The 20,390-nt window shown below is 49.2% G+C and overlaps 1 protein-coding gene across 1 annotated transcript in view; it reads left to right on the forward strand.

The window, feature by feature from the left end:
- The window catches only part of YWHAG (tyrosine 3-monooxygenase/tryptophan 5-monooxygenase activation protein gamma), a 32,227-nt gene extending 27,439 nt beyond the window's left edge, over positions 1-4,788 (forward strand). Inside the window, exon 2 of the mRNA XM_032756244.2 lies at positions 1,352-4,788. Within this exon, the coding sequence (XP_032612135.1) occupies positions 1,352-2,008 (657 nt within the window). The 3' untranslated portion in view covers positions 2,009-4,788. The remainder of the gene's footprint in view (positions 1-1,351) is intronic.
- Positions 4,789-20,390: the final 15,602 nt, after the last annotated feature.

Below are 20,390 nucleotides of genomic sequence, written 5' to 3' on the forward strand. Positions count from 1 at the left end.
ACTAACACTAACAATAGTTGATGAGCTAAAAAAAAAAAATAATAATTTCCAAAAACAATTCCCAATGTTTTAATAGAGATTACGGATTTGTGTTGGGCTGCACTCAAAGCCATCCTGGGCTGCATGCAGCCTGTGGGCCACAGGTTGGATAAGCTTGGTTTAGTAGATCTTTTTGGATTCTAGGTCCCTTCCTGTCGTCTCTGTATGTAATATAATGTTATACAGATGCTGCAGTTGATCGTCACAGGGAACAGTGGGGACTCAAGGGACAGGGAGTAACCACTTTTCTTCTCTCCTCTCCTCTCCCCATCCCCAGCCAGCTGGCGTGTGCTGGTAGTCCCAGGTCCTCGGTAGGCAGAGGTGGGAGAATCATCTGTGCCTGGGGAGGTTGAGGCTGCAGTGAGCTGTGATCCTGCCGCTGCACTCCAGGCTGGGTGATAGAATGAGACCCTGTCTCAAATATAATAATAATAATGTATTTCATATGGTTGTCAAGTAATGTAATAGTATATGACTCTGATACTATAGAAACCAGGTAAATAAATTTAGTATTATTGGCTGAGATTAATAAGCAGTTATTTGTAGTCATAAAAATATACAGCATTGGTTTGAGATGCCACTTCAGTCTTCTGAAAGTGATTAGTCTTGGGGGTGATGAGGGCGGGAGCCTTGAGAAATGGCCATCTTGGGAGAAGCATTGATTCCTGTTGCGCAGCTAGAGGTGCTGTGCTTGCCTCATTCTTTTGTATTGCTGGTTGTAAAGTTGTATTCAGTCAGACACTCCCACTGCCACAAATACAATACATGTTCCCTGGGTTGCTAAAGTATCACAGCGATCAGACTCAATCCTATGCCCCTCATTTGGACTCCCTGAGGTTTAGAATTCATGTGGTCTCGGCATATGAGCAGAAAGGCCTCCATGTTTCTCAGAAGTCAGCTTGAAGTTGACTCAGTATTTTCTCAAGCAGAAGGGATGGGACTGAAGTTTAGTAGACAGGGCAGGATTAGGAGGAATTTGTCAGTCTGTTTTCCTAAAAAACTGCTGAGTTAGACCATCTGTACTCTCAGTCTCTCATCTAAGGCCTAGACTTGACAGTGTTTTGTGGAACACACTGATAAGCCTGTGTCCTTTTCTGGGGAGGAAGCCAGGGTTCAGACACCATTGATCCAGCCGCACTTTTCCTTCCCTTGTGTGTGCTCCACCTCCAGCCCCCTTCCCCCAGCCCACACAACGTAATTTCCTTCTGTTCATCATGTTACTCAACAGAGCTCTGTTCTAGTGTCTCAGAGATACAGTTAACCCAGTGGACACCATCTGTACCATAACAACTCTGTTCTTTCCTCCTGACAGGTGACAGAGCTGAATGAGCCACTGTCGAATGAGGAACGAAACCTTCTCTCTGTGGCCTACAAGAATGTTGTGGGGGCACGCCGTTCTTCCTGGAGGGTCATCAGTAGCATTGAGCAGAAGACATCTGCGGACGGCAATGAGAAGAAGATTGAGATGGTCCGTGCGTACCGGGAGAAGATAGAGAAGGAGTTGGAGGCAGTGTGCCAGGATGTGCTGAGCCTGCTGGATAACTACCTGATCAAGAATTGCAGCGAGACCCAGTACGAGAGCAAAGTGTTCTACCTGAAGATGAAAGGGGACTACTACCGCTACCTGGCCGAAGTGGCCACCGGAGAGAAAAGGGCGACAGTGGTGGAGTCCTCCGAGAAGGCCTACAGCGAAGCCCACGAGATCAGCAAAGAGCACATGCAGCCCACCCACCCCATCCGATTAGGCCTGGCTCTTAACTACTCCGTCTTCTACTACGAGATCCAGAACGCCCCAGAGCAAGCGTGCCACTTGGCCAAGACCGCGTTCGATGACGCCATCGCCGAGCTTGACACCCTCAACGAGGACTCCTACAAGGACTCCACGCTCATCATGCAGCTCCTCCGCGACAACCTCACGCTCTGGACGAGCGACCAGCAGGACGACGACGGCGGCGAAGGCAACAATTAAGGCCCCGGGGGACTGACAGCGCACGCGGATGCTACTACTGCAGTCTTTATTTTTTTCCCATGAGTTGGGGGTCGGGTGGGGGAGGGAAAGGGAGGGATGACCTTCCCAGGGAGAAACCCACGACCTGTCCTGTCTTTGATCGCCTCTTTGACATTTTTGCCAAAATACCACTAGTGGAAAGTCAGGCTAGCTGTGCTGGTATTGGAATAGCAGCCTCACACTGGCGTCTGGACTGTTCTGTAGATTCATGCAAGTGGAGCTGTCTGTCTCTAATTTAACTTATTGCTAGATAATAGGGTTTTCAGATGAAAAGAAAACTTAAGGAGGAATGGCCCTCATTCGTAAGTTCTGTGGTTCCAGTGAGGATTTTTATGTACATACGCTCTCGTCTCTTGTTTTGGGTACTTTCTATCTCATCTGTCTCGGCTCTGCATGTTTTCCAGGGTGTAGCCTACAGACATGGAACAGTGTAAATCCCAGACTGACAGACCTAGAACCTGAGGTCTCATTCGTCCTTATGGTTTAGGCCTTGCCAGTTTTCCGAAGTCTCTGATTAGTTGACAGTATTAACACTAAATTGCAGTTTACAGTATTTCTACATTACAGCCATATGTAACATCAAGCCATCGATTGTGTATTTTTCCTTTGCTAGTTGTTTGGGCTTTAACATCCTTATTCAGCCTTATCCAGGTTGGTTTTGCTGTTGATCGGTCTCCTAGGCTAAATGAGAAAGAAAGCGACTTCAGGTTTTGGTTCATAGGTGCTCGGCAGGTGGCTGTGGGATTTTTTTTTTTTTTGGTCCTTCTTTCCTCTTAACGTAAATCCACCACCAAAATTATTAATCCTCTTGAGAGAAACATGAAACGCCACAAAAATAGAGAAAATTCAGGTCTGTATGTCATGGATCGTGCTGGTATTTTCAGAGAACATCCCGCTTCCAAAGCTGCCGCAGCTCCCTCCTCAGGGATCACACTGCCGTCACCCACTCTGCACTGGGGCGTTTCCTAGTGCGCCTCGTGCTGGCAGACGCAGCTGGGTGGAGAAGCTGTGGGGTCGGAGAGGCGTTTGGAGAAGGTCTGTGGTGCAGTGTGTGAAAATTCAGGTGCTAGAAGCCTACTGGTAGAAAAACCCAAAAGGAAGAGCTATATCCTTAACCATTCTGTCCAATTTCGGGAGCCTTGTCAGTGTGTCGGTTTTTCCTCCCCGAAGACACTCCTTCCCCAAGTAATTGTAGGAAGATAAAAAAAAAAACTGTTACCAGATAACAAACACTGAACTCCTATTTGACCAGAACTTTTTCCTCTCGAGATAGTTTTTCTTTTTAATGAAAAAAGCATAGAAATTGGAGATTGGCTTGTCTCACGCAGCCAGTGCACATTTGGAATTGACAGAAACAACATTGCTATTTCCACCCATTTGTTTTCGGCAGCCTTAAGGCCCTCATTCTCATTTCGGGTGAATCTGTCTATCCGTGAACGTGGCTCGCATGTGCATTCTTTTTTTTTTTATATAAAGTCAGTGACAAGAGGAACTCCTGAGACCTGTAATGACACCACACTTGTTTTCTTTGTTTCTTTGTTTTATTTAGGCAAGAAGAGGTGTGAGTAATTGAGGAAAAACTGACAGATGCTTTTGCTAATACCAAAATTGAGCTTACAATTAGGAACTGAGTATGTGTAACAGGATACAGGTGACAGTGAAGATAGAAGAACCACGATGACCACAGACTCAGTGTGCTCTGTAACATTGCACAGTTTACCCAGCATGACTTTCCTTAGGAGGCCCCCTCCTCACGCTAGAGCAAAAGTCCCAGTTAACTGAAGCCTACCAGAAGAACTAGTAGAAGAAGCTTTGCCGCTTTTGTGCCTCTTACAGGCGCCTAAAGTTGTTGCCATGGGAGGAAAACGATTTGGGGGTAGGTGGGGCTTTCCCTAATTTATCTTCATGTCCAGTGAGCAGTGTTGCGTTTTTCCTTGTAGCATTTGGAAATGATTTACTGGAATTACAAAACCTATTTTTCCTTTAAATTTTAGCTTTGGCTCTGGCTGCTTTTTAGAATAATGCAAGATAAAAATCACACCTGAGGGCTAAAAACGGAGAGGGAATGGGAGACTTGATATTTAAGCAGCTTGAATGGTTTTTCTTTTCTTTATTTTTAAAGAAATGCACTTGCCTATGATACTGTCTCTCCAGTGAAATGATTACTCCTCCATTACTCTATTGATACAATATTGTGCATGCTAGTGTTGTATTTCTATACAGTAGCTTGAAATTGATTAACTTATACTGTAGGTGTTATGTATTCCTATGACAAAAAAAATTAAGTCTTCAAATTTTTTAAAGGTTTTTTTTTTAATTTAATTTTTCCTTTTGGGGGTAAAGTTTGCTCTACCAAATAGTGATTGTAACAAATTGATCTGTTTTGGATGTTGCTATAGTGACATGCAGTTATATATTTTGTTTTTAAAAAGGGGGGGAGCAAAAGAAACACCAGTGTTAGCTTAATCTTAATGTCTGGTGTTTGTCATGGTGAAATTATAACTATTACAGTGTCGGAGAACAACAAATATGTTCTCTGAATGAGCCTTTGTGCTTTTTGTCATGTTATGCAGTGAACTATTTTTAAGGTCTAATCAGTGATTATTTTTCCAGCTCCGTGTTTCTCTAAGGAATTATTTCACACACGGACCATCTTTAGCAGTTTCCTCAGTGATGGAATATCATGAATGTGAGTCATTATGTAGCTGTCGTACATTGAGCAAATAAACTTACAGATCTGACGCCATTGCTCCTTAGCTTCATTATGTGAGTTTGACTGTCCTTTGCTTTTGAAGGTTGGATCGGATGTTGGTGTTCTCTTCCCTCCCCAGCCCAAGGAATGAAGTTGGATTGGGGGGAAAAAGGGGAAAGACAGTAGATACTGGAAAGCGCCTCCAACCCGGAATCAGATTTGGGTTTGGGGACTTAAAAAACCGTTGCACCAGGCCAGGCGCGGTGGTTCACGCCTGTAATCTCAGCACTTCAGGAGGCTGAGGCGGGCGGATTACCTGAGGTCAGGAGTTCGAGGCCAGCCTGGCCAACATGGTGAAACCCCATCTCTACTAAAAATACAAAAATTAGCTGGGCGTGGTGGTGGGTGCCTGTAGTACCAGCTACTCGGGAGGCTGAGGCAGGATAATCACTTGAGCCCAAGAGGTGGAGGTTGCAGTAAGCCAAGATTGCACCACTGCCTTCTAGCCTGGGCAACAGATTGAGACCCTATCTCTGTTAAAAAAAAAAACCAAACCATTGCACCTTTTGGGCCTCCATTTTTCTCATATTAAATGAGCCTGTTCAACTGGATCTCTGAGGGCCTTTCTGGGGTACCGCTGGGGAGAAACACAGACCTGAGTGTGAGTGATGGCACCCCCCACCTGTCTTTTTTTTAAACAACAAAACAAAACAACAGACGGGGTCTGGCCATGTTGCCTAGGCTGGGCTCGAACTCCTGGGCTTAAGTGCCTCCCAGAATTATGGCCCCTTTTGATTCCTGGGCAAATTATTCAAACTTCTTAGCCTGGGTGGCTGTGGGTGTGGTTATAGGTTTAAATGATAACTGGATCATAGCTTTTCGTTATTTTTTTTGTGACTGAGTCTCGCTGTCATCCAGGCTGGAGTGCAGTGGCACGATCTCAGCTCACTGCAACCTCCAACTCCCAGGTTCAAGCTATTCTCATGTCTCAGTCTTCTGAGTAGCTGGGATTACAGGATCCCACCACCATGCCCAGCTAATTTTTGTATTTTTAATAGAGACGGTTTCGCCATGTTGGCCAGGCTGGTCTCAAACTCCTGACCTCAAGTGATCCGCCTGCCTTGGCCTCCCAAAGTGCTGGGATTACAGGTGTGAGCCACCGCGCCCAGCCAAGCTTCTTAATTTTCTGAGAAACATTAATTCACATTTCAGGAATGATAACACTGTGAATAGGCTTTTGGCATATACTCAGTGAATTCACTTATGTTGACTCATTTGTCACCCAGAACTACCCTGGGTGCCACTGCAAGTGTATGGCTGTGGAATTAGGAGTGACTGCTATACCTAAGGTCCTGTAACTCACTGATAACCTGCATCTGCCTGCCTGAGTTTGGTCTGCCCACACCAGGCTGCTTTTGCACTGCTAGGAGACCATAAGAAACTAGGCCGAGCGGCAGCAACCAACTCTTCAGCACACATTGACCAAGCATTTTTATTTTATTTATTTATTTTGAGACGGAGTTTCGCTCTTGTTGCCCAGGCTGGAGTGCAATGGTGCCATCTTGGCTCACCGCAACCTCCACCTCCCGGGTGCAAGCGATTTCCTGCCTCAGCCTCCTGAGTAGCCGGGATTACAGGCACGCGCCACCACGCCCAGCTAATTTTGTATTTTTAGTAGAGACGGGGTTGCTCCATCCGCCCACCTCAGCCTCCCAAAGTGCCGGGATTATAGGCTGAGCCACTGCACTTGGCTGACCAAGCACTTTTAATGTGGCAGTTATTGAGGGCAAAAAAAAAAAAAAAATCCGGACTTTTGGCACAGATACGGACAAGATCAGAACAGTCAAGCTTGCTCTAACAGGGTCACTGAAGAAGAAGGAAGGTAGATCCCCTGAAAGTTGCTGCTATTTCACCCATGTTCCTTCGGCGTAATGTCCCATTACAGGTGCAAGAGTAGCTTTGTTTTACTGTTCTGCAGATCTCTTGGGAGCTAAGTCACACGTACTCTCTGCTTAGGCGTCCAGTCTGTTGTGATATGTGTTTTCTTAAGACAGGGTCTTGCCCTGTCTCACAGGCGAGATCATAGCTCACTGCAGCCTCAAACTCCTGGGCTCACGTGTTCCTGCGTCAGCCTCCTGAGTAGCTGGGATTGCTACCATACCGGGCCATTTTACTTAATTATTTTTGAGATGGAACCTCCGCCTCCTGGGTTCAAGCGATTTCCTGCCTCAGCCTCCCAAATAGCTGGGATTACAGGCACATGCCACCATGCCCGGCTAATTTTTTTGTATTTTAGTAGAGACAGGGTTTCACCGTGTTGCCCAGGCTGGTCTCGAACTCCTGAACTCAGGCAATCCACCCGCCTCCACCTCCCAAAGTGCTGGGATTACAGGCGTGAGCCACCACCTCCAGCTGGGCCATTTTATTTTTTAGAGACAGGGTCTTACTGTGTTGTCCAGGCTGATCTCAAACTCCTGGCCTCAGTGATCTGCCTCAGCCTCCCAGAGCACAAGGAGTACAGATATGAGCCACTGCACCTGGCCTGTTATGATATGTTGTTTCACTTGAAGTATTTGAAAAAAATACAGTATCACACAAATAAGTAGTTGGAAAGGCGTGAACCTAAAGAATTGAAGTTGAATGGCAGAAGCAGAATAAGGTTAAGAAAGTTCTTGTTAGGTGGGTGCGGTGGCTCACGCCTGTCAACTTTAGGAGGCTGAGGTGGGCGGATTGCTTGAGCCCAGGAGTTCAAGACCAGCCTGGGCAACATAGTACATAGTGAGACCCCTGTCTCTACAAAAATTAAGTGGGCATGGTGGTGTGCACCTGTAGTTTCAGCTACTCAGGAGGCTGCGGTGGAAGGATTGCTTGAGCCCAAGAGGTTGAGGCTGTAGTGAGCTGTGATCACGCCACTGAATTCCAGTCTGGGAGACAGAGCAAGACCTTGTCTCAAATACAAAAAAACAAAAAAGACCTCATACTACATGAATTAAATCAGTCTTAGATCAGGCACCAGTGGTAAAGGTCTTTTTTGCCTCTTTTTTAGTGCATTCTACAATTTTAAAAATAACTGATAGTAGGCCGGGTGTGGTGCTTCATACCTGTAATCCCAGCATTTTGGGACACTGAGGCAGGCGGATCACCTGAGGCCAGTAGCTTGAGATCAGCCTGGCTAACATGGTGAAACTCTGTCTCTACTAAAAATGCAAAAATTAGCCAGGCATGGTGGCATGCGCCTTTTATCTGGGAGGCTAAGGCAGGAGAATCGCTTGAACCCAGAGATAGATTGTAGTGAACCAAGATCGTGCCACTGCACTCCAGACTGGGCAACAGAGCAAGACTCCATCTCAAAAACAAACAAAAACTGATACTTTGTCTGAAAGGTGATTAAAAATAACAGTGTGAAACATCAAGAAGTCTCCATTCCAAGAACTTCAGGTCAGGGGTAGAGTGGAGAAGCCGTAAATGTAATTCAGTGGGACCTTCTAGTACAGCAAAGCATGAAAGCAGTTTTCCTCCACTCTATTTATGTGTGATGACCACATGCATTGGCCTCTGCTCTGGTCACCTGAAACTGCATGTTTATTCACTGGGTGATTTGAGTGGCTAAGAATGGCACCTCCCTCCTGGGTGCACAGTTCCCAAAGCCTGCTTGGAGAAACAACCTTCTGAGCGCTAGCTGGGTTATTATTGTTCTAGGAGTTGACAATAAGTGGTCACCAGCCTAATCAGAACATTAACATGTGGCATACAAGCTTGCTAATTAGCCCAATGGTTTGAATTTTCCAACTCTGATGTGAATAAATGTGGTTGAATCTGAATGGCCACAAGCCCTACCTCTCATTAACCACAGAGAGCTGTGGTCAGTGAGGAGTTAGGGCGAGAGTGGCTGGATCACACTGGCAAGACAATGAGTCAAGACATCTCAGGTTACGTAAGGTACTCACGTGGCACTCTGTTATCCAGAGTATTGGAGAGGAAAGGCCGTAGGAATTACTTTGAGGAACACTATGACCTGGGGCTGTTTTTTTGTTTGTTTGTTTTGGAAAGACAGAATCTCACTCTTGCACAGGCTGGAGTGCAGTGGCATGATCACAACTCACTGCAGCTTCTACCTCCTGGGCTCAAATGATCCTCCGAGCTCAGCCTTCTGAGTCGCTGGGACTATAGGTGTGCACCACCACCACACGCACCTGGCTAATTTCTGGATTGTTTGTAGAATTGGGGTCTTGCTATACTGCCCAGGCTGGTCTCGAACTCCTGGCCTCAAGCAATCCTCCCATCTCAGCCTCCCAAAGTGCTGGGATTACAGACATGAGCCACTGTGCCCAGCTGGTTTTTATTTTTTGAATTGGCAGTGCACACGTTACAAAATACAAAAGTGTGAGGCGGCCGTATACAGCCCACGAAGCTTGACATATTTACTCTCTGGCCAGTAGTTTGCAGACCCCTCGTTTATCAGAAACTCTTCCCAGCATGCCTATTACCCGATCACCCATTCATTGCCATTCTTAGAGGTAGCTACTGCCATCCATTCTTCTAATTTGGTTGAGCTTGAAATAGGATTTTTGCTGCTTTTGGGCACTGATGTGACTCTGGCCTTGTGATTTTAAATACGGATAGTTGAAATTTGGTGGTCCCAAAACAGATATCTTTTTTCTTTTTTTTTTTGAGACGGAGTCTTGCTCTGTCGCCCAGGCTGGAGTTCAGTGGCGCGATCTCGGCTCACTGCAAGCTCTGCCTCCCGGGTTCACGCCATTCTCCTGCCTCAGCCTCTCCGAGTAGCTGGGACTACAGGCGCCTGCCACCACGCCCGGCTAATTTTTTTTTGTATTTTTTAGTAGAGACGGGGTTTCACCGTGGTCTCGATCTCCTGACCTCGTGATCCGCCCGCCTCGGCCTCCCAAAGTGCTGGGATTACAAGCGTGAGCCACCGCGCCCGGCCCCAAAACAGATATCTTGAATTAGAATATTTAATTCCATTTAAAGGGTAGTTAGGTGGCATTGGGGCACTTGAATCCCAAACACAAACATTGAAAAGAACGTTACAGTGATTGGCTACAGACCCACTCCTTGATATAGCAGGTAAATTCTTCTATGGGTTGTGGAACCTTGAAAGTCACTGTTGGCATTTTACTCCCAACGTTCATATTTCTCTTTACAAAAAGGACATTCTCGGCTAGGCACAGTGGCTCACGCCTGTAATCCCAGCACTTTGGGAGGCCGAGGCGGGCGGATCTCCTGAGGTCAGGAGTTTGAGACCAGCCTGGCCAACATGGCGAAACCCTGTCTCTACTAAAAATACAAAAAAATTAGCTGGGTATGGTGGCTGGTGCCTGTAGTCCCAGCTACTCGGGAGGCTGAGACACGAGAATCACTAAAACCCAGGAGGCAGAGATTGCAGTGAGCTGACATCACGCCACTGCACTCCAACCTGGGCGACAGTGAGACCCTGTTTCAAAAAAAAAAAAAAAAAGGCATTCTCTAATATAACCACCATACTGTTATCACCCAATTAATAATTCCCCTAATATCAGCCCATATGCAAATTTCTCCAAATTGTCCTCAGAATGCATTTGATAGCTTTTTCCAATCCCCGTCCCACACCATGTAGACTCCAATTAAAATTAATTCATTAATTGCATTTCAATATTAGATTTCTTTGCCTATTTTTTTTTTTTAAGAGACAGGGTCTCAGTTGCCCTGGTTGGAGTGCAGTGGACAATTCATAGCTCACTGCAGCCTCCAATTCATGGACTCAAACAGTCCTCCCAACTCAGTCTCCCAAGTAGCTGGGACTACAGGCCTGCACCACCGCTTCCGGCTAATTTTTTTTTTTTTTCAACGTGGGCTTCCAATAAATCTATTTTTATTTTTTGTAAAGATGGGTATGTTGTCTAGGCTGTTCCTGAATTCCTGGCCTCAAGCGATCCTCTCACCTTGGCCTCCCAAAGTGTTAGAATTAATGGGCATGAGCCACTGCGCCTGGGCCTGATATTGGCTTGAGACTAGGCTACTTGACAGTCTTAAGGCCCCACGTTCTGGGTTTGTCCAGTTGTTTGTGCCTATGTCATTTAGCTTGTTTCCTGCCCTTGTCGGGGTACTTTTTTGTCTTGTGTAAGAACTTTGCTTTCTCCTCCATTTAACCTTCTCACTGGTTCACTCTGGGGTTTTTTTTTTGTTTTTTGTTTTTTTTTGAGACGGAGTCTCGCTCTGTCGCCCAGGCTGGAGTGCAGTGGCACAATCTCAGCTCACGGCAAGCTCCACCTCCCGGGTTCACGCCATTCTCCTGCCTCAGCCTCCCGAGTAGCTGGGACTGCAGGCGTAGTAGAGTGATTTCACCGTTTAGCCAGGATGGTCTCCATCTCCTGACCTCATGATCCGCCTGCCTCGGCCCCCAAAGTGTGGTTACAGGCTCTGTGCTCTTAAGCAACTACCAGCAGCAGAGCCTGTTACCTAAGCGGACAAGGCCAAAGCAACTGCTCTGAAAGGCCAGAGGGATTGGCCACTACCCATGGGGACCACCTTGTTTTCTGACTGGAGTCTTCTGGGCTCGGGGATTTGCCTCCTCAATCCTCTCCTGCCTCCCCTGGATGGGAAAAGTACAGTATTAGGTGGTTTAATAAGCACTGGTTTTGACTCATATCCTCACTTGGCCCACTGGGTCCTGGTGGTCTGCAGCTGTTCTGTCCCTATGCCTGGGGGAGGTGGGGAGACAGCACAGCCCACCTTATTCACTAGAGTTAACTCAGGAACCAGAAGGATACCTGAGACACTTCTTTCATACTGGATCTACCCTAGGGGAATCACAATCTTGGTGTTAAATTAGTTCTTCCCACTGTGATGGGCAAATTACCCCACCACTCATTGGCTCGTAAGAGCTGAGAAGATACATGAAAATCTTTTTTTTTTTTTTTTTTTTTTTTGAGACAAGAGTCTCGCACTGTCGCCCGGGGTTGGAGTGCAATGGCACGATACCAGCTCACTGCAACCTCCGCCTCCCGGGTTCACGTGATTCTCCTGCCTCAGCCTCCCAAGTAGCTAGTATTACAGGCACCCACCACCACGCCCGGCTAATTTTTTTGTATTTTTAGTAGAGACAAGGTTTCACTATGTTGGCCAGGCTGGTCTTGAACTCCTGACCTCGTGATCCGCCCGCCTCAGCCTCCCAAAGTGCTGGGATTACCAGGCATAAGCCACCATGCCTGGCCACAAGAAAGCCTCTTTTTACTCACTTAACCTGAAGCCAGATTTTAGAGATGAGGCTTCATTGGTTGTCAGTTTTTTTGTTGTGTTTTGAGACAGGATCTCGCTCTCTTGACCAGGCTGGAGTGCAGTGGTGCAGTCATAGCTCACTGCAGCCTCCACCTCCTGGACTCAAAGCAATCCTGCTTCAGCGTCCCAAGTAGCTGGGCTATCTGGCCTGGCTAATTTTTAAATTTTTTTGTTGAGACTGGGTTTTACTATACTATGTTGCCCAGGCTGGTTTTGAACGCCTGGGCTTAAGCGGTCCTCCTGCCTCGATCTCCCAAAGTGTTGGGATTACAGGTGTGAGCCACCACGCCCAGCTGGGTCTGTTCTTTAAAGCCAGATAGCAAACTCATTTTTTATTCCATTAGGTTTATCAAAGCAGACTGCCTTCCAAGACACGGTATTTTTCAGTGTTATAGTTGACAAGGGGTTTTGCCTGCTAAATTTGCCTAGTAAATCCTCAGACAAGGATTGTGGGTAGTGGGCAGACCAAGAGTGAAAAATATTCTCTTGCCCTAAATCAGGAGACTACATTAGAAACAGACAAGATAGACTAAGGAAATAAAGGCTAAAAGGTACAAAGGACAGGGCAGCTTGTAGCTGACTGCAAGCATTTTGGGGTGAGTCTTTTTTTCATGTAATCTCCCTAAATACCGTCCAAATCTCCAAGGTCAAACAGATGCCACCTCCCGCTGCTGGGGCGGGGCCACATTGAGTAATAATCATTGCTCCCCGTGGTATGTTAGCACTTCGATTTCTTTCGCCTAGTGGTGACAGAGCCAAAATGAAACTGAGTAAGTACAAAACACAGCAAAATAGCACTGGCCGCATCCCTCAGGGCCTCACGCACGCACCAGCCACAGCTGGTCTGGCCGCCCCTGCCCCATTCCTTGAGCTCCAAAATGCTGTAGTGATGCTGGTTTGCAAGGCCCCAGAGCTAGGTGGGGGGATTCAGCATCCCTCCCGGCCCAGGTCTGGGCCCCCTCCCTACCCCAACCTGGGGGCTCTTGCAGTAGGTCCCCTGCCGACCCCTCCCGGCTCTGAAGCTGGCTTTCCCGGGAATCGCCTCTTCCAGACCCCAGACTGCAACAGCGCCCTCGAGCCCAGCCACCCCCGCCTCCAACCCACCTGGGAGCTCCATCCTCCGCCCTATCTCTGAGCACCTCCCCTCCCCAAACGCCCAGACCCCCGGCCAAGGAAGCCTTTTGCTGCCTGCCGTCTCCCCGAGGGGCCTGCTTTGCACTGGCAAGCCGTTCGTCCCTGGCCCCGGCGTGCACTGGTGCGCCTCTGTCCCCCGGGTTCCTCGACGTAAGACAGTGTTCTGGGACGGTGCAGAGACCAGGGCGCCCGGACTACGCGGAACCCCGGATGTAGGCCGGGCGGGGCCACGGCTGTGTATGTAGCCCCGCCCCGGGAGGCGGCCGCCTTCCCCTCGGGCATGGCAAGAGCCAATCACAGGCCAGCGTGTCCCCGCTCCGCCAATGGTCGGCCTGTTGCTAGGGCCTGGGTCCCTGCCCTGGAATCGGCCCGCTCAGCTGCCCCAGGGCTTCATTTGTCGCAGATCCGGCCCTCCAGCCACTGGGGAACTTTATCTGCCAATTTCACCCGCTTCTCTCTCCGCTGTCTTCCGCCTGCACCTTTGTTACGTGCTTGGGAGGACGGAGCCTTGGGATCGTGGTGGGCCCTTGGTCCCACGCCTGCCCTTCAGTTTCCCCATCTGAACAATGACGTGATCTCTCGTGTCCCGGCCCGTACTGGTTGGCTACCCTTTCTTACCTACACATCTCTGCTTCTGGGAACAGCCCTGGGAGGTATGCGTTATTCCCAGATTGCAGAAGAGGAAACTCCTGGCCCTCGATACACACAACAGCTGGGCGGTTTCTGGTGGCGACCTGGGTCTGACGGGTTCCATCACTTTACACACGGGAACCATGGTGCAACAGTGAGGGAGGGGGCAGATCGGGTGTCCTGGCGAAACTGAGGCCAGGTCCTGCCTCTCTTTGGTGTCCCAGGCCCTCCACAGCTAGGTCCCAACCTGCCTGTCCAACTTCCGCTGCCCGCATGCCCCAGGTGTTACAGCCCCATCAGCCTCCTGTGCGCCCTCCAAGGTCCTCTGCTCGAATGCCCTTCCCTCCCACGGTCCTGATGGTGATAACTTTGAATCGAACAGTGGCGGCCAGCCAGGGCCAGGGCCCTCCCCCATCATTAGTCCTGAAAGAAGTCAGAAATGGAATAAAGACACCCGGTCTCCCAGCTTCCCATCTCCTGACATAGAGTTGTATAATCTCAGGCCGAGAGGGAGATGAGTTGCCCAAGTCACTATCAAGGCTGGATTTAGGAATTAAAAATCAGCTCCAGTGTGGCTGCTGACTGTTTAGAAAGGTGGGATTTCTGTCACTCAGCAATGTCCATTTTCTTTTTCTTTCTTTTTTAGAGACAAGGTGTCACTCTGTTGCCCAGGCTGTACTGGAGTGCAGTGGTGCAATCATAGCTCACTGGAGCCTCCAACTCCTGGGCTCCGAGTAGCTGAGACTATAGGTGTGCACCACCACACCCAGCTGATTTTTTTTTTTTTTTTTTGTAGAAACAGGGTCTCACTGTGGTGCCCAGACTGGTCTCCAGTACCTGACCTCAAGCCTCAGCCTCCCAAAGTGTTGGGATTACAGGTGAAAACCACTATGCCCGACCCAATGTTTCATTTTCTGAATAAAGGGCTGTTGGGGGACAAAAGCTTAAGAGCTCAGGATTTGGATTCTCATCCCACCATGTCCTAATTAGGTGACATAACCTCTCAAGGTATTTAGCCTTTTAGAGGATCAGTTTCCACATCTGTAAAATGAGAATAATACAACCTACCTCAAAAATGTCTAGCAGTGACTGAGTGCTTACTATTGGCTCTCGGCAGCCTTCTAAAGACTTCACAGTGGCCGGGTGCAGAGGCTCAAGCCTGTAATCCCAGCATTTTGGGAGGCTGAGGCAGGAGGATCGCTGGAAGCCAGGAGTTCCAGATCAGCCTGGGCAACATAGCAAGACCCTGTCTATACCAAAATTACAAAATTAGCCAGGCATATTGACAAATGCCTGTAGTCCCGGCTACTTGGGAGGCTGAGGTAGGAGGATAGCTGGAGTCCAGGAATTGGAGGCTGCAGTGAGTTGTAATGGCGCCATGGCACTCCAGCCTGGGCAACTGAGCAAGATCCTGTCTCAAAAAAAAAAAAAAAAAAGCCAGGCATTGTGGCTCATGCCTGTAATCCCAGCACTTTGGGAGGTCGAGGTGGGTGGATCACCTGAGGTTGGGAGTTCGAGACCAGCCTGACCAACATAAAGAAACCCCATCTCTACTAAAAATACAACATTAGCCGGGTGTGGTGGCAGGTACCTGTAGTCCCAGCTACTCGGGAGGCTGAGGCAGGAGAATCGCTTGAACCCGGGAGGCAGAGGTTGCGGTGAGCTGAGATAGTGCCATTGCACTCCAGCCTGGGCAACAAGAATGAAACTCAGTTAAAAAAAAATACTTCTTAGGTATTAATTCATATAGTTGCATCATTTGCAGATGAGGAGACTGAGACTTAGCAACATGCCCAAGGTCCCACAGCTAAAAAGTAAGTGGCCAAATGGGATCGAACCCAGGCAGTGTGACATGAGTTCCTGCAAGCATAACTGTGATCCCGTGCTGCCTCTCAGTGGAGTGGGGTTGCTATGAGGATTTAATAAGCTAACGAGTGATTGGTAGCTAGCAGGTGCCTCCTAATACGTGCCAGTTCTGATTAGGATCAGAGTGGAAACAGTGGTCAACCCCCCTGTAGCAGAGGGTGTGACAGGGTGGGGCAGGAGCCTGGGGCCCAGGCCTTGGCTGCTAGACCCTTCCAAGACAGAGAGAGTGGGCTGGGTCTTCCAGGAGGGAAATTCAGGGAGGCTTGAAGGCCCTTGGAAACCAAAGCCCAGGACAGAGAAGAACCGGGCTAAAGGTATGCTGGGTGTGGGGCTGGGGAGAGGGGCAGTGGGGAGGTGTCAGAGTTTTTCAAGACTGGGCCTCTTTCTTTTTTGTTGAGACAGGGTCTCGCTTTGTCACCCAGGCTGGAGTGCAGTGGCACGATCTTGACTCGTTGCAACCTCCACCTCCTGGGTTCAAGCAATTCTCCTGCCTCAGCCTCCCGAGTAGCTGGGATTACAGGCATCCGTCACCACACCTGGCTAATTCTTGTATTTTTAGTAGAGACGGGATTTCACCGTGTTAGCCAGCATGGTCTTGAACTTCTGACCTCAAGTTATCCACCTGCCCCAGCCTCCAAAAGTGCTGGGATTACAGGCATGAACCATGTCCAGCTTGTCTCTTTGTATTTTTTATTTTATTTTATTTTATTTTATTTTATTTATTTATTTATTTATTTATTTATTTATTTATTTATTTATTTATTTATAAGAAACAGAGACTCGCTCTGTCTTCCAGGCTGGAGTGCAGTGGTGTGATCATATCTCACTGCAGCCTCAAGCTTCTGGGCTCAAGCAATCCTCCCGCCTCAGCCTCCCAAGCAGCTGGGGCTGCAGGTGTGCATCTACTGCCATGCCATGCCCGGCTACTTTTTCCTTTTTTTTTTTTTTGTAGAGAAGTGGTCTCACTATGTTGCCCAGGCTGGTCTCACATTCCTAGGCTCAATCGATCCTCCCGCCTCAGCCTCCCAAAGTGTTGGGATTACGGGTGTGAGACACTGCGCCTGGCCAAGACCAAGTCAATTGCCCCTGTTTGCGCTCTACAGGGCTCAGAACCTGGGCAGAGATTCCTGAAGGTTCTGGACTGGGCAGTGTCGGTGCCTGAGGAATTCATTCTCTCTGGGAGGGCACCAGGGGGCAGTCGCTTACTGTCCTATCTGGGCCTGGGAGTGGGGAGATGTGGGTCCGCCGCCCCAGGGCGTCCTCTAGGGGGCAGTCTCGGGCCTGCATGGGCACAGCTCCATCCTCCGTGTGGGAGGGGCTGAGGCTTCCTGCCTGACCTTGACTTGAGCCCGGGCGGGGGGGGGCGGGGATTGACTTATCTTCCTCCCACCCAGAGCCCACTGCCCCGTGCTGAGGGGATCGGTCTGTGGGGCTGCTCCCAGGGTTCAAGGCTTTCCGGCTGGGCAGACCCGGAGAAGAGGGGTCTTTGGGGCCACGGGAGGAATTACAAAGGGATAGTTTGGGCATCAGGGCTCAGAGACAGCTGGGGTGGGATTCAGAGAGGGGAGGGGCCTCAAAGAAGGGAGGGGAGCCTGCGGAAGTGAGGAAGTGCAGTCATGGGGAGGGAACTCAGAGAAGACGGGAGAACTCCAAGAAAGGCCAGGCGAGGGGGCTCACATCTGTAATCCCAACACTTTGGGAGGTGGAGGCAGGAGGATCACTTGATTCTAGGAGTTCGAGACCTGCCTGGGCAACATAGTGAGACCCTCATCTCTACAAAAAATTAGAAACTTACCAGGTATAGTGGCGCACACCTGTTGTCCCAGCTACTCAGAAGGCTGGACAGGAGGATTGCTTGAGCCCAGGAGTTGGAGGTTGCAGTGAGCTATGATCTCACCAGTGTACTGGAGACAGAGTGAGACCTGGTCTCTAATAAAGAAAACAAAAAGAAAAGAAGAGGCCAAGCACGGTGGCTCATGCTTATAATCCCAGCACTTCGGGAGGCCAAGACAGGCGGATCACCTGAGGTCAGGAGTTCAAGACCAGCCTGGCCAACGTGGTGAAACCCCGTCTCTACTAAAAATACAAAAAATTAGCTGGGTATGGTGGTGTGCACCTGTAATCCCAGCTAATCTGGAGGCTGAGGCACAAGTATCACTTGAACCCGTTGGGAGGAGGCTGCAGTGAGCCAAGATGGTACTACTACACTCCAGCCTGGGCAACAGAGCGAGACTCTGTCTCAAAAAAAAAAAAAAAAGAAAAGAAAAGAAAAAGAAAGAAAGAATGGATTTCCTGTGCGAGGAGGGACTTGGTGTTGGGAGGGGTATAGTCAGGTAGTGGAGCTGAGTCAGGGAGGGACAGAATCAATGGGGCAGATGGGAACTCACAAGGGGTCCAGTGAGGGCATGAGGGCCAAGAGAGGGTAGGTGAACCCAAAGAAGGGAGTGATCTCTTCTTTGTTTTTTTTTTGTTTGTTTGTTTTTGTTTTGAGATGGAGTTTTGCTCTTGTTGTCCAGGCTGGAGTGCAATGGCACCAGCTCAGCTCACCACAACCTCCACCTCCTGGGTTCATGCCATTCTCCTGCCTCAGCCTCCTGAGTAGCTGGGACTACAGGCACCTACCACCACACCTGGCTAATTTTGTATTTTTAGTAGAGATGGGGTTTCTCCATGTTGGTCATGGCTGGTCTTGAACTCCTGACCTCGTGATCTGCCTGCCTTGGCCTCCCAAAGTGCTGGGATTGGGTCATGCAGAAGTGACTCAGCCTCCAATACTGGGCTACTGATGCCACCACCATCCTGGCAATTTTTTTGTATTTTGGTAGAGATAGGGTGGTCTTGAACTGCTGAGCTCAAGCGATCCGTCCGCCTCGGCCTCCCAAAGTGCTAGATTACAGGTGTGAGCCACTGCACCCGGCGGGTGTGACCTCTTTGTCATCCATCCACCTGATTAAGTTTTCAACCTCCTTATCCTGTGGTCCCACCAGCCTGAAGACATAGACGCTCCCAGCCATTCCTAAGAGGACTTTGAGGAGCCCATTATATGGAGAGCAGAACGATGTAGGGAAAAAAGGGGTTACTTAGTGGGGTCAGGGGCCAGACTGAAGGCCTTTCTCACCCAGGCCCTTGTTGGTCATGCACAGAAATATCCACATATCCTCTAGTCCCCCTGGGACTTTGGTCTTCCTACGATTGTTAGGGGACCTGGGTAGCTTCCAATATTCATGACTCCCCCTAGATCTTCACCCTGCATGGGACTGACAACACCAACAGACAATCAGAGGTCCCCCAGAAGTGAAGTCTCAGAATGGAAACTGAGCCCAGGGCCAGGCTGCACCCCAGCCCATGTCTCCACCAGGGTGCAGCGGGCCCAAACCAAGGTCTGGCCCCAGTCCAGGGCTTTTTCTTTTTTTTTTTTTTTTTTTGAGATGGAGTCTTGCTCTGTCGCCCAGGATGGAGTTCAATGGCGCTATCTCAGCTCACAGCAACCTCTGCCTCCTGGGTTCAAGCAATTCTCCTGCCTCAGCCTCCCGAGTAGCTGTGATTACAGGCGTCTGCCACCACGCCCGGCTAATTTTTTGTATTTTTAAGTAGAGACGGGGTTTCACCATGTTGGCCAGGCTGGCCTCGAACTCCTGACCTCAGGTGATCTGCCTGCCTCAGCCTCCCAAAGTGCTGGGATTACCGGTGTGAGCCACATCGCCCAGCTGGCTTTTTCCTAAACACGAAGCTACTCCTGCTGCCTCGATCAATTCTTTATTTTTTTTTAGAGACAAGGTCTTGCTCTGTCACCCAGGCTGGAGTGCAGTGGCACGTCCATAGCTCACTGTAGCCTTGAACTCCTGGGCTTAAGAGATTCTCCCGCCTCAGCCTCCCAAGTAGCTCTGACTGCAGGCACCACCAGGACCAGATAATTTTTTATTTTTAGTAGAGCCAGGGTCTCGCTATGTTGCCCAGGCTAGAATGCAGTTGGTATGATCATAGCTCACTGCAGCCTCAACCTTCGGGACTTGAGCCATCCTCCTGCCTCAGCCTCCTGAGTAGCTGGGACTATAAGCATATGCCACCATGCTCAGAATTTTTTTTTTTCTTTGAGATGGAGTTTCACTCTTGTTGCCCAGGCTGGAGTGCAATGACACAATTTTGGCTCACTGCAACCTCTACTTCCCAGGTTCAAGCGATTTTCCTGCCTCAGCCTCCTGAGTAGCTGGGATTACAGGCATGAACTACCACGTCTGGCTAATTTTTGTATTTTTAGTAGAGATAGGGTTTCTCCATGTTGGTTATGGCTGGTGTCGAACTCCTGACCTCAGATGAACCGCCTGCCTCAGCCTCTCAAAGTGCTGGGATTACAGGTGTGAGCCACTGTGCCCAGCCCCAGCTAATTTTTAAAAACGTTTTTGGTAAAGATGGGGACTCACTATGTTGCTTAGGTTGGTCTTGAACTCCTGGGCTCAAGCGATCTTCCCGATTCAGCCTCCCAAAGTGCTGGGATTATAGGCATGAGCCACTGCGCCTGGCCTTGATTCATTCTTTAACCCCAATCCCTCCTGGCAGGCTCTGCCCTTGTTCAGTCCTGGGGCGGTGGGCGGGGAGGGGGAAGACTTCCTTCTACCAGAGTGGGCTGCTGATACCATCACTGTCGTCTTAGGCAGGGCAGCTGCTGCACCCAGCTGACAAGAAGGGTGGGAGGGGCTGTTATGCTATAGGAACCCTGCCCAGAGGGAGTCTGTTTTTCCCAGGGTC

Source organism: Hylobates moloch, unplaced genomic scaffold (assembly GCF_009828535.3).
Source record: "Hylobates moloch isolate HMO894 unplaced genomic scaffold, HMol_V3 SCAFFOLD_1, whole genome shotgun sequence".
Classification (NCBI taxonomy): domain Eukaryota; kingdom Metazoa; phylum Chordata; class Mammalia; order Primates; family Hylobatidae; genus Hylobates; species Hylobates moloch.